Source organism: Rhinolophus hipposideros, assembly GCF_964194185.1.
Source record: "Rhinolophus hipposideros genome assembly, chromosome: X".
NCBI classification, from domain to species: domain Eukaryota; kingdom Metazoa; phylum Chordata; class Mammalia; order Chiroptera; family Rhinolophidae; genus Rhinolophus; species Rhinolophus hipposideros.
In genome coordinates, this window is record NC_138046.1 from 82,114,643 (window position 1) to 82,127,892 (window position 13,250).

The following is a 13,250-nucleotide window of genomic DNA, read 5'->3' on the forward strand; positions in this document are numbered from 1 at the left end:
AGAGGCTTGTTGGTCAAACAGTGAAAATATTAGGTACAACTAAGTCAACCTTAAAACTAGAAGAATCCCATCTAAGTCATCTTCTCAAACATGAAGTTTACAAATACAGCTGTTTTCTAGCAGGATTTTGCAGGCCATGAAACCCAGCTCAAAGATTGTCTTATTCTTTCTTTTGCTCATAATTTATTGACCTAGCAAATATTTATTGAACACCAAGTCTGTATCAAGAGCTGTGCTAAGTTTTGAAGCTACAATGGGAAGCAAGAAGTATGTGACCCCTGATCTCACAAAGCTTCCATTATAAACTGTGAAAACAGGCAGTTAAAGAAGGAATTTCAGTAAACTGTGGTTAAATATACAGGGTGCATTGGGAGCACATGGCAGGAGCACCTAACTGAGAAACACAGGAAGTCCAGGAAGACTTCTTGGAGGAAGGGAATTCTAAACTGAGACCCTAAAAGTGAGTGAACGGAAGAATAGGGGGTAGAGTGTTTGAGCCAGATAGAACAACATATTGCCCTCGAAAACTGACAGACTGACAGAACTCTGGCATGGGTGAAGTACAGAGTATGAGGTGAAGAAGGGCAAACTGTGGGGCAGCCGGTTGTCTCATTTGGTTGGAGCGTAGTGCTCTTAACAACAAGGTTGCTAGTTTGATCCCCATGTGGGCTGCTGTGAGCTGTGCCCTCCACGACTACTTGACTTGGAGCTGATGGGTCCTGGAAAAACACACTTAAAATAAAAATTTTGAAAAAAGGGGCCGGTCCGATGGCTCAGGCGGTTGGAGCTCCGTGCTTCTAACGCCAAAGGCTGCCGGTTCGATTCCCACATGGGCCAGTGAGAATCGACTCCCGCGAGGGATGGTGGGCTGTGCCCCCTGCAACTACCAACAGCAACTGGACCTGGAGCTGAAGTGTGCTCTCCACAACTATGATTGAAAAGACAACAAGTTGACTTAGAAAAAAATCCTGGAAGTACACACTTTTCCTCGATAAAGTCCTGTTCCCCTTCACCAATAAAATCTTTAAAAATATTTTTCAAAAAAAGAAGGGCAAGCTACAAGCTAGAAAGATTAGAGGGACCTGATCACAAAGGGCCATATCAGCCATGTTAAAGAGTTTGACCTTTATCTTAGTGACAATGAAGCATCATTAATTTTCTTAATATAGCAGCTATAAGTTTTTTCCATCACACATAGAAATACACAGAAAAAAACAAAAGTGAATTTATATGCACTTTCTTAATAATTGTTTTCAAATAAGAATGTATGAGGTTTGAAAATTCAAACAGTTCAAAATGAAAAATTAAAGTCACCCTCCATTCTCCTCCCCACCAGACCATTTTCCCTAAAGAAACCAGTTAAAAATATTTTTGTGATGATTTCCAGGAGAAAAAAAATTTTATCCTGCCATACTAGTATATACAAATAAGTGTGTGTGTGTGTGTGTGTGTGTGTGTGTGTATAGCAAATACAAGATGCTCACTCTTCTGTACTTTGCCTTTAACTTAATGATATATCTTGGAGATACTTCCATTTGTGTGTACACACACACACACACACACACACGGAACATTTCACCAGTTTGAATGTCTTTTTTACCCAGAGGCCCTACTAATCTCTGCATTACTCTATTTGCAGTCTATAAGGCAAGCACTGCTGGAGGGTTTTAAGTATGGAGGGGGAGATATAACTACCCCTTGGGGAAAAAGCTAGAGATATAACTAACCCTGGGGAAAAAACTAGCTTTGACCATTGTTTGAAAAGCAGACATTGAGGAGCAAGAATAAAGGCAAAAAGAATAGTGAGGAGGTTATTACAGTGATCCAATTTAGAGATGAGCATGGCTCAGACCAAGGCTATGGCAGTGGAGATGTAGAAAAGTGGGTGGATTCAAAAGATATTTAGAATATAAATATGACAGGATTTGACAATGGAATGGGTGTGGAAAGTAAGAGAGAAGGCAGAAATCTTGGATGACATTCAGGTTTGTGGCTCAAGATATAGGAGTGGGAGGGAAGATGATATCATTCTGTCATTCATGAAGATCCTGACACCCACCCATTAAAAATGACCTCTCCCTTCTCTTAAATGTTATATCACTTTGTATGGATCTCCCTTCTCTCACTTACCATGCCTTTTTATACTAGTGAAAAACTTGATTTCTACATTGTGTTATGTTTCTTATTTGCTGCCAGCTCCTTAGTAGTAGGAGTGGAGATAGGCAGGGATGAAGAAATTTGAGGAAGGAAAAAGACACTAGCATTTACTGATAACTTATTATGTGACAGGTGCTGCACTGGGCCTTTTTATGTACATTCATTCACTTTGTTTTCACAGCCTGACTTTATAGATGATAAACTGAGTCTCAGAGAAACCAAGTGATTTTCCCAACATTGCACACTTTAAGTCAAGGCAGAGTCAATATTCAAACCCAGATTGTGTGTGCCCAGAGCTCACAATCAGAAAGCCACATGAGAATGTAGAGGAGAGTTGGAAGGAAGAGCTGATGCCATTCATAGAGCTGTTCAAGGAATACATGTTAACTGAGCATGGAGGGTAAAGGGAGGATCAGTGAGGTAGGCAGGAAGGGTCCGGAGCCAAGGGAGAGGACAAAAAGTGTTGGGAGGATGCTCAGGTAGCTGCCACATGAATGAGGTACCAGGAGACTGAAATAAATATATATTTTTAAATTAAAGTTTATTGGGGTGACAATTCTTAGTAAAGTTACACAGTTTTCAAGTATACAATTCTGTAATACATCATCTATATATCACTTTGTGTGTTCACCACCTAGAATCAGTTCTCTTTCCATCATCATATATTTGATCCCTTTTACCGTCATTTACCACCCTCCTTCCCCCTTAGCCTCTGGTAACCACTAAACTGTTGTTTGTATCTATGAGTTTTTGTTTCTTCATATGTTTGTCTTGTTATTTTGTTGTATTCAGTTTTATATCCCACATATCAGTGAAATCACATGGTTCTCACATTTTTCTGTCTGACTTATTTTGCTTAACATAAGAATCTCAAAATCCATCCATGTTGTCCCAAGTGGCACTATTTCATCTTTTTTATGGCAGAATAGTATTCCATTGTGCACCACTAATCATCAGAGAAATTCAAATAAAAACCACAATGAGATATCACCTCACACCAGTTAGAAAGGCTACCACCAACAAGACAAATAACAACAAGTGTTAGAGAGGTTGTGGAAGAAAAAGGAACGCTCATACACTGTTGATGGGAATGCAGATTGGTGTAGGCACTATGGAAGGCAGAGTGGAGGTTCCTCAAAAAAATAAGGGTAGAATTACCATATGACACAGCAATCCCTCTCCTGGGCATCTACCCCAAAAATCTGAAAACATCTATCCATAAAGATATATGTGCTCTGATGTTCATTGCAGCTTTATTTATGGTGGCTAAGACATGAAAACAACCAAAGTGTCCTCTGATAGATGATTGGATAAAGAAGATGTATATATACACAATGGAAATAAATATACTTTTGACCTTGGGCCAAAGATTGGATACCTGAAGGCCAGTGGTGGCAAGAGCTCAAGAATCAGTCTGCAGATACAAGTTAGCTGACAGGGGGTGAGCTTCAGAACAAGAGTCCCTTAGACTTGAGCAGTGGTTCTTAAAGTGCAGTTCTCAGACCAGCAGCATCAGCATCACCTGGGAACTTGTCATAAATGTAAATTATCAGGCCTCACCCGAGATTTATTGAAACAAGGGATTTATTGTCTCCAAGGGATTCTGGTGCATGAAATCCAAGTATGAAATCCATTACCTTGAAAGACTGAAGAAAGCAGCAAATAGAATTCAGGAAACAGAGTTCAAGAATGAGATAGTGTCCCCCCCAGCCAGCCCAGAACAATCACACATCACTGCAGTGTATAATGATACTTTCAAGGCAAGGCATGATGAAGCCTCCTGGTCAGAGTGGTGGTGGGGAATGAAAAGGGAGGGCAATGGCTTCAGAAGTGTGATCTCTAGGGGACAATCTCTTCCTCCCTGCACCCGTCCACCCTTTCCCAGAAGACTACTTTTTCAGAACTGCTAAGGGAAGCTCATCAGAGGGTCCTGAAATAAAGCATGTAGAGTAGCTATGACAGGGCACTGCCCATAGCTTTTTATTTTCACCAGGTACCTGATACTGTCATTAAATTTCAGTTAGGAAAATGGGAAGGAAAGTAACATTAATTGAAGTTCCCTAAAGTATTGAGCACTGTGCTAAGTATTCAAAAAATGACAGCTTATTTAATTCTCATAATATTCCAGTCATGAAACTATTATTGTTCCTGTTTTACAGATGAGGAACCAGAGACTCACAAAACTTAAGTGAATTGCCCAACGTCACACAGTTCAGAAGGATACAAATCCTGGTCTTTCTGATTCCAATGCTTCTCACACTAGACAGCATTGCCCCTAACCTGAGGGTACTTGTGATCCTCTCATCTCAGCACTCCCAGGGCCATACCTTTGAGATTGTCCATACACAGATAACCTTGAAATATTAATTGAGTACATAAATAAATGGAGAGATGGGTTAGTGACAAAATTTAAGTCTTGATGGACTCTTAAGCACATTCTGGTCTTGTGCTTCTCAAACATCCTTTCATTGACATTGAGGTTCTATGATGGTATTCCAGGGTTAACCACATTGTCTGGGTGGGCAGGCACACAGGTCCCCTCCGTCCTGCTCATTTCCTTTCTTCCTCATAGCCTTACCAGAAGAGCACCACTTTCATTTTCCATACATAGTGGGTGTTTACTGTAAGATTCTGTTTAGGGAAATAGTTTTGCTGTCAAAAATAATTTCGAAAAATGATAAATCTCAATCATCTCCACTTTACAGGTGAGGGAACTGAGCTTCATAAAGGCAAACTATCTTGTCCAAAAATACTGTGTTTTCTTTAGTAGCATAACTAGAACTTAGAGTCAGGATTCTTCAAGCATTCTTCTCTTCATCATGAATGAATACAACTTATTTTCTAAGAATGAGGAAATAAGAATTTAAAAGTATTTCTTTATTGAAAATTAAAAAGTGATTACTGCTTTTGGGCATTTACTATGTGCCAGGTACTGTGCCAAATATAGTTCATATGAATAATTTTATTTCAGTCCTCATAATGGCCTTATGAAATAGGTACTATTGTTATCCACATTTTACAATGGCAAAACTGAGGTTTAGAAGGATTGAAAGAATTTTTTAGTCACAGAATCAGGAAGTGTCAGAGTTGATATTTTTCAATCCAGGATGTCTGATTCTAGTTTCCATGCTCTTAATAACATTACCATATTGTAAATGTCTATATTGCAAAAACAGTTTATAGTGAAGGTTTTCAAGCTACAGGTAGTGGGCTAAATCTGGCCTGCTGCTTATTTTTGTAAATTAACTTTTATTGGTACATAGATATGCCCAACATGCTAAAATGGCCTATTTTAGTAGTTATGGCAGAGGCTGCATGTTTTGCAAATATAATATTTACTAACTAGCCCTTTACTGAAACAGTTTACCAACCCCTGGTCTGTGGGTGGCAATTTAAACTTTTTTGGGTTGATGCCTGATGAAAGTCATCAGAAATATATCTAGGATTTGCAGAAGAGGAAGACACTGTGTGTCCTCTCAGTGAATTGCTGAATGAATAATACAAACTCCGAAACTGGCCTAGCGGGCTTCCTGCAGCTTTTACTGTGTTGATTCAAGTGTGTCTACACAACCTGGCTCTTGTTGCCTTTCATGAGTCAGAGCAGAGACCTTATCCTTTCCCCTCCCTGTCATAAATGCCTTAGAGCCTGGACTTAGATCCTAGCTTAGTGGGTTTGGTCTCCACCTTCCCCTTCTAGCTTCAAGGTCCACATCTGTGCCAAGTGGGGGGAAAAGGGCAGATAACTGCAGAGGGTGCTATATCCTGATCCAGCTTCCCTTGATCACTGAGCATTTTTGAGGGAGCTGAGGCTGGTGGCTTCTCCTTTCTCCCTATTGGTTCTTCTACTTGGCTGGGTCTGGAGTGCAGTCTGTGGGGCAGCTCATAAGTGTCTAGGCACCCTTAAGCACCTCCAATGGTTTATGACCTGGACTTTGCCCCACCAGCTCAGTCTTTGAAAGTCCTCCTCCCTGGACCCTGCCCCAGACACTTTAAATTCAGCAGAGAAAAATGTGTTGAGTCTGCGTGGAGAACAGTATCTGCTCCAAGCCAAGATCTCCTCACCACAAAGTAAGGATTCTAGGTGGTAGAACCGCCATCATACCTGTCTCCTTCTTATGCTTGGGTCTGGTGGGTAGATGTAGTCCTTTCCAAAGAGGTGTGGATTTCTCCATCTTTTCTCCACTATTTACTCTGCACTCATTCTTTCCTTGTACTTTGTATATTTGAAAACTATTTCTCTTCCACTCTTAATATCAAGAATGTGTCTTCTTCACGGAATGCTATATATGTAAATTTATACAGCCAAGTGGGTCCATAGCTAGTTAGTTCAAGGCCCTCTTACAAATGAAAAGACACTTGCCCTGAAAAGAGAAAAACCCACATAGCTGATTACTGCCAGAGCAAGCTGGGGCTGGAACTTAGGTCACTTGACTCAGGCCAGTGATTTTTTTTTCTTTTTTTACTACCCTCTCTTTCCAGCAGAAACAAGGATGGCCTTTGGTCTTAAAGAAACCCAGACTCCAGTTTCCCTAGAAATTTTAGTGCCCATTTAAAAAAATTTTTTTAATTTAGTATTTCCAATTCTTCTGGGTCTTCTTAGTTTTCAGGATGCTGACCTATATTAATCCAGGCTATCTTCTAGCTGAATCCAGTCTCCTCTATGGAAAATATTGGTAATACAGCCCTGGAGTTTCACTCTAGAAGCTGTTGAAATGGCAGAAGCAGAGTTAATATACATTTAAAAATATATTTAACAGGTGAACAGCAGGCACTCGATAATTGTGAAGTCGCTTCCCTAATCTCAAAAGAGCTCTCTGTTTCTCCCCTGAGCAGCACAGTGTGGTAGTGTGGTAGCTAAGAGTCTAGACAAACCCAATATAATTTCCCCCTTTTTAACTCCCTAATTATGCAACCTTGAATAAGTTACCTTCTCTCTTAGAGCCTGGTTTTCTTCAGTTGTAAAGTAAAAATTAGTGTCCATTTCACAGCAGATCAGGAGACTTAAATGAGGGAATGCATGTTAAGTGGTTAATATAGGGCCTGGCATGCAGAAAGTTCTTTGTTTTATTCCTAGTTTTATTTTTCTTTGTCACCAAGCAACCATGGCTTCAGGATAACAGGCAAGGCTGATAACTGTGCTTCACAGCAAGAAGGGAAGAAATTGGGGATGGGGGCTCCTCTCATGTCTACTAACCCTTGCAAAGGGCCCCATTTCGGAAATGGGGCTGTTGGAATCCATCTGTGAGCTTTGACTGGCCCCGCTGACAGTGCATTCTCCTCCCCCTCTCAGCAAAAGCCAACTAGAAAGCTGCGATAAGAAAATGCAGCCCACCCCCTTGTAATTCCTCCTGAGATCCTAACCAGGATTTGGAAAACACCCGGCTGTGTTCAAAGAACCATCCCAGGTTTTGTACCAAACCAGGCCGGAACAAGACATTCCAGTAGTTTAGTTTCTGGAAAGGAAGGCACCTAGCACTGCCCCCTCCTCCATTCACCCTGTCCCAGGAACACCCGCCAGATTGGAGCCTTGGACTTAATTTATGAGAAAGGCCCTGTAACCCAGGATACTGACTGAGCAGGGCTGGCAGACTCATGCTGGGGTCTGCAATTCAGCATCACTAAGCCGCTGACATGAATATGGAAGGGTTTTCTCTAGCAAAGGTAAGCTTTCTTTCCTCTCTTTCCAAACCCTACCTCACCTTATTTTCTCTGTAAAAGTCTTTATTCATCTGGCTTTTGGGGAGTCCTGGACCACTGGGAAAGAAATTCAGCTGCTGAGAAATTAGAAGAAGCTTGGCTGGGTGTGCAGGGAAGTTAAAGTGGACAATAGACTTCTTTTGTTCCTCTCTCCAAAATGGCCAGGAGCACACTGGCTTCACTGCTTCAAGAACAATTCTGAAGTTGTAGAGAGTAGTTAATATGTGTTCATATTCCATTTCACAGGTTGAATGGTTTGTTGAGGTGATGGATCTGGGGACTACATAAGTGGGAGGTTCAAACACTTTAAAGCAACCGCTGAGTTTAGTTTCATGTTTTTGAGATCCAGATTGGCATAGAGAAAGCAAATCAATGATAGATGAACTAAGCTATCAACTCAAAATCTAAATTATTTTTCACACTGTCTAAATAACAGAAATATTTTAGAAAACATCAGTTCAAATTCTGGCTTTTCCAGTAACTGGCTGCTTGACTTTGAGTAAACCCCTCCACCCCTCTGACATCAGTTTTCTTTACATCACATTAAAAAGTTGAAAAAAAGATGATTTCTAAAGGTTTTTATGGATGTATACATCTATAATGCATTCAGTTTCTTACTAAGCATCTATTACATTCCAAGCCCTTTGCTAGGGACTCAAATATCCATTTTTTTTGAGCCTCAAAACAATTCTGTGAGATAAATATCATATCATTTGGGGATAAAAAATGAGGCTTAAATAGGTAAACATGACTTGAGAGGTCACATAACTACTACAGGTAAGAGATAGCATTTGAATTCGGGTCTTGTAATTTCAAATTAATATGCTTTTTATGGTACCACAACTGGGGTGTGAGGAAATAGATCAGCTTTCTTAGTCAAATGCAAATGCAAAATATGTAGTAAAATCATATTGTCCCAGGAATGGTATGGTGATGATATGATGGACATGATCGATAGGCTGGGGGATCAAGAGTTAGATTCTATTACTAACCTTAAGGACTTTAAGTGAGTCCTTTCCTCTCTGGGCCTCAATTTCATCATCTCTGATGTGCTAGAATACAGTGATAATGATTAAAGAATAATATAAATTGCATTTGTATTATCTGAAGTCTTGTGGGGCTTTCAACACTCTTGCTATTTTCCCTCCCAGTAAAGAAAGGCCTGTACTCACTAAAGCTGAGAAAATCCCCGTTTGGGACCTATTTTTGAGTCACAGGGTGAAGAAAGAGCCAAAATGCATTAAGAAAGCAGAGGATCAAAATAGATGGAGGGTTTTATTATGTTGAGATTGAAGACAGGATCCCAAAGATAGCTCGGCATTCTTGTGTTCAGTTGAGCAATCCTTTGCGTAGGATGGGCCTGTCCAGCTCAGTTTAACCCAACTCAGAAAGGGAGATAAGGAAGATGGAGGGAAAGAAAAGAGCATTGTCACATTAAAGGAATGACTTTCAAATTATAGGGAAAACAGTAATGCAAATTGTCATGGATGTTCAGATGACTGGACGGTAAGGTAAAGGTGGGGCAGGCTTCATTTGTTGTTAGCTGACTTTCTCCCCAGGCTAGTCTCAGTGTATATTAACTAAACTATGTAGAGCAGAAATTCATTCATTCATTCATTCATTCATTCATTCATTCATTCTTTATTCTCTCTCTCTCTCTCTCTCTCTCTCTCTCTCTCTCTCTCCCCCCTCCCTCCTTGAGCACCTCTTCCTTCTGTCTTCTCTATTTTCACTTTTTCCGAGTATTCTGGCTCACCTTACCTATTTAATTTGTCCTTTTACCTTCCCCTTTTATTTTTCTTCCTCAGTCTGGCCTTTCTCTAAGACTTATTCCTGTGGGCTCAGCTGAAAGAAATTATCCCTACTCAAGTGAAAAGTTTACATAGGGCTTTCACATCCTTCATCTCATTTGATCTTCATAGCAAACTAACGAGGATTCCAAAGCAGAGATTATCTTCACTTACAAGATGAGGAAACTGAGGCTTAGGAAATTAGGTGACTTGCTCAATGTCATACAACTAATAAATGATTAATCTAGAGCTAGAACCTATTTTTCTAGGGTCTGAAGTCTTTCAATTTTACCATGAAATAGCCAAGTGAATCTAAAGGACTTTTATGGGTTTTCCTTTCTTCTGTTTTAATAGTTTATGATAAAACTAAATTAAAAACAACAAAACAATAATGACAACAATAGCAACAACAAATGCAGTTAGAAAGAAAGAAAACAAATATTTATCAAGTGCCCTGATGCTATCTCTTTCAAACACAACTGAAAAGAGTACTCAAACTTAAGTTTATCTGAGTCAAAAGTTCTGGTTCCTTTCATTACATCATACTTCTTCCAAAGAAACTAATCTGAGCCATATGCATGTGCCTTTATGCTCACTATGTGTTACTGTATACAGGAACTTATGAGTGTGTACATATTGTGGCTATCCACAAAATGTTAAAACTTTGGGATCCTGGCAAGTTTCATTTCTAAAACTATTTTCTTATCTGTAATAATAATAGCCACTAATACTTTTTGATCACTTGTGCACTTGAACACCTATTTGTGTTCTGTGCACTTACAGATCTTTTTTTCTTTTCTTAATTGTTTTTAATTTTCAATTACAGTTGCTTTTTAAATTTTTTTATTACAAAACCAATTATTACAACTACAAGCATTTATACAATGGAGTATTACTTGGTTATAAGAAAGAATGAAATCTTACCATTTGCAACAACATGGATGGACCTTGAGAACATTATGCTAAGTGAAATAATTCAGACTGAGAAAGACAAATACCATATGATCTCGTTTATATGTGGAATCTAAAGAACAGAATAAATGAGCAAACTAAACAGAAATAGACTCAGAGATACAGAAAAAAAACTGTTGGTTGTTAGATGGGAGAGGGGAGGGGATGGGGGGGAAGGTGAAGGTATTAGAAAGAGCAAATTAGTAGACACAATATAGTCATGGGGATATGAAATACAGAATGGGGAATACAATCAACAATGTTGTAAAGATTATGTAAGGTGCCAGATGGGCACTGGACTTATCAAGGGGATCACTTCATAGACTGTGCAAATGCATGACCAATGCACTGTACAACTGAAGCTGAAGTAGAGTGATATTGTATGTCAACTATAAGAAAATATATATATGTATATATACATATATATTCACAGGAGGTGGAGTACAGTTGCTTTTTTAAAGATTTTTACTAAAATACAGCTAACATTCAATATTATATTAGTTTCAGGTGTACATTATACGTATTCAACAGTACCCACCTAGCATTTACATATCTTAGTTCATTTAATCCTCACACAACTCTGAGATGTAGCTAATAGTATTAATTCCGTTTCAAAGATGAAAACACTATGGCTAGAGCAGTGAAGCCATTTATCAAGTCACACAGCTAGGAAAAGTAGAGTCAGGATTTGTTTATATAGTCTGATTCCAAAGTTTATGCCCTAGATGCAAAGTGGGGAAGACAATACTTATCTCACAAGAGTTTTAGAATTAAATAAGATGGAAGATATGAAAAACACACTGTAAAGTGGAAAGTGCTAGGCAAACATTAGGTAGTACTCCCCCGCCACCCCGCCAGATTCTATTGTTTAACTCTTTTGGTCATTAGTCACCACCTTTGAATGCTTATTCATTGTATACTTAAGGTCTGTGCTAATCTCTTCTGGGAATATTTCCAAGTTTACCGCGTTTCTCCAATTGTGAAACTTACCTGAGATAGTTTTTTCCCTAGGTAAGTGAGTTTAAGGTACAATTGCCTTGTTGGCACTTCTGTGAGAAGGAAGTTTGAAGGAGGTCCATGTTGCATTCAGACTTCCATTGAACTAAGGATACTTCCTTCCTGTTGAAGGTTCCAAGTCATGGCTATTTGTTTGCCCATATGTGGTACTATATGTAGGTGCATGTGAATGCACCTGTGTTTCATCAATGAACGTGAGTATTGGCAAAGTATGAAAGCTAGAAAGCTGTTTTGAGAGCTCTTTATATAAAACACCTTTTGTAGTTCCACATTTTTGCATTTTATTGTAGTCTCAAACATCTATGCCCCCAAAAAGTTAAGAAAAAACTATGTAGTCCAGGTCTATTATTTTATGCATGGGGAAATTGAGGCTCACTAAGGTGAAGTAACTTCCTTAAAGTCACTCTGTGAACCAGTGGCAAACTTGAACTAGAGCCTACAGGTGGGAAAATGTATGTTTTTGTCACTTCATGTCACTTTAGCAGTAGCTATTTATAGTACATCTATAGGGCTCCCATTACTATATCTGGCAATAGACGCACAGAAACTTCTGAGATATGACATCAACCATTAAGGAGTTTATAGTCCAATCTGGAAAATAAAGACAGTTCATGAGGCAGCTCATGAGACATAAAAGTAATAATACAAACTCTGACAATTAAATTGGATGCGATAGAGAGTAAATAGTTCTTCAGAAGACAGTAATATGGAGAGGCTACAGGGGACCTTATGGGGCAGTTAGGATTTAAGTTAGCCCTTAAAGTAGAAATATAGAATGTATGATGTTTGGGAGACAGAAAGGATAAATTAACAGACTGTAGCTAAGAGGGAAAAGGAAGAGGAAGGACACCAACAGTTACTGTTACGTTCTAAACATTAATTGTACTGGATCCTTTTCAAGTAAGTTTTCTAACTTATTTCTCCAAGGTGATATTATTATACATACTTTATAGATGAGAAAACAGGTTCAGAGTAGTTAAGTATTACCCAAGGCTATACAACTGGTCAATAGGACATCCACATTTTGGAAGAGGAACTCAAGTACAGGTTTTCCCCTATATCAAGAAGGGCTTTCTGCCAAATGTCATATGGAAATTGGGGATTAACACTTTCACTACTGCTGTGTGTGGAGGGGCCTGAGATTTTGTAGGGAAGTCTATAGTTATGTTTATCAATCAGGGTAAATACCCAGGTCCAGCCAATGTAAATATCTGGGGATTTTTTATCCATATGTGAGTCTGTGCCTATCTTTGATTTTCTATTTTTGATTAATCATCTGTATCTCATCTGCTTAGGATGGGGATTTAGTGAAATAATTTATATAAACCACTGAACATAGTGTTTAGTATGTAGTGATTTCTCAATGAATGGTAGCTACCATTGTTAGCATTATGAATTACATTGATTAGGTGTATCTTTGCCTATATGAGTGTGTGTGTGTCTGTTTCTAGAAGTGATCACAACTACACATGATTGCATATTTCAGAGTGTATGGGGTTTTCTCAGATATGGTTATAATTATGGACCAATACATGTTCTCTATATATTCACATGAGTGTGCAAGTATGTTTTATTGAAGGTAATAAAGCATGGTGATTAAGAATATAGATGCTGGAGCCATAATTCCTGGGCTTACAA

The 13,250-nt window shown here is 38.9% G+C and overlaps 1 protein-coding gene across 5 annotated transcripts in view; it reads left to right on the forward strand.

The window, feature by feature from the left end:
- Nucleotides 1–6,157: 6,157 nt before the first annotated feature.
- Nucleotides 6,158–13,250, forward strand: part of HEPH (hephaestin) — an 81,440-nt gene continuing 74,347 nt past the window's right edge. The window contains exon 1 of one of the 5 annotated variants that reach the window (XM_081041660.1): nucleotides 6,158–6,225. Coding sequence is in view for 1 of the 5 variants with exons in the window: in XM_081041659.1 (XP_080897785.1) it covers nucleotides 7,789–7,818 (30 nt within the window). In the remaining 4 variants the exon portion in view is untranslated. Of the gene's footprint in view, nucleotides 6,226–7,582; nucleotides 7,819–13,250 lie in introns of those variants that run through there. The other 4 variants (XM_081041658.1, XM_081041659.1, XM_081041662.1 and 1 more) reach the window with 4 other exon arrangements.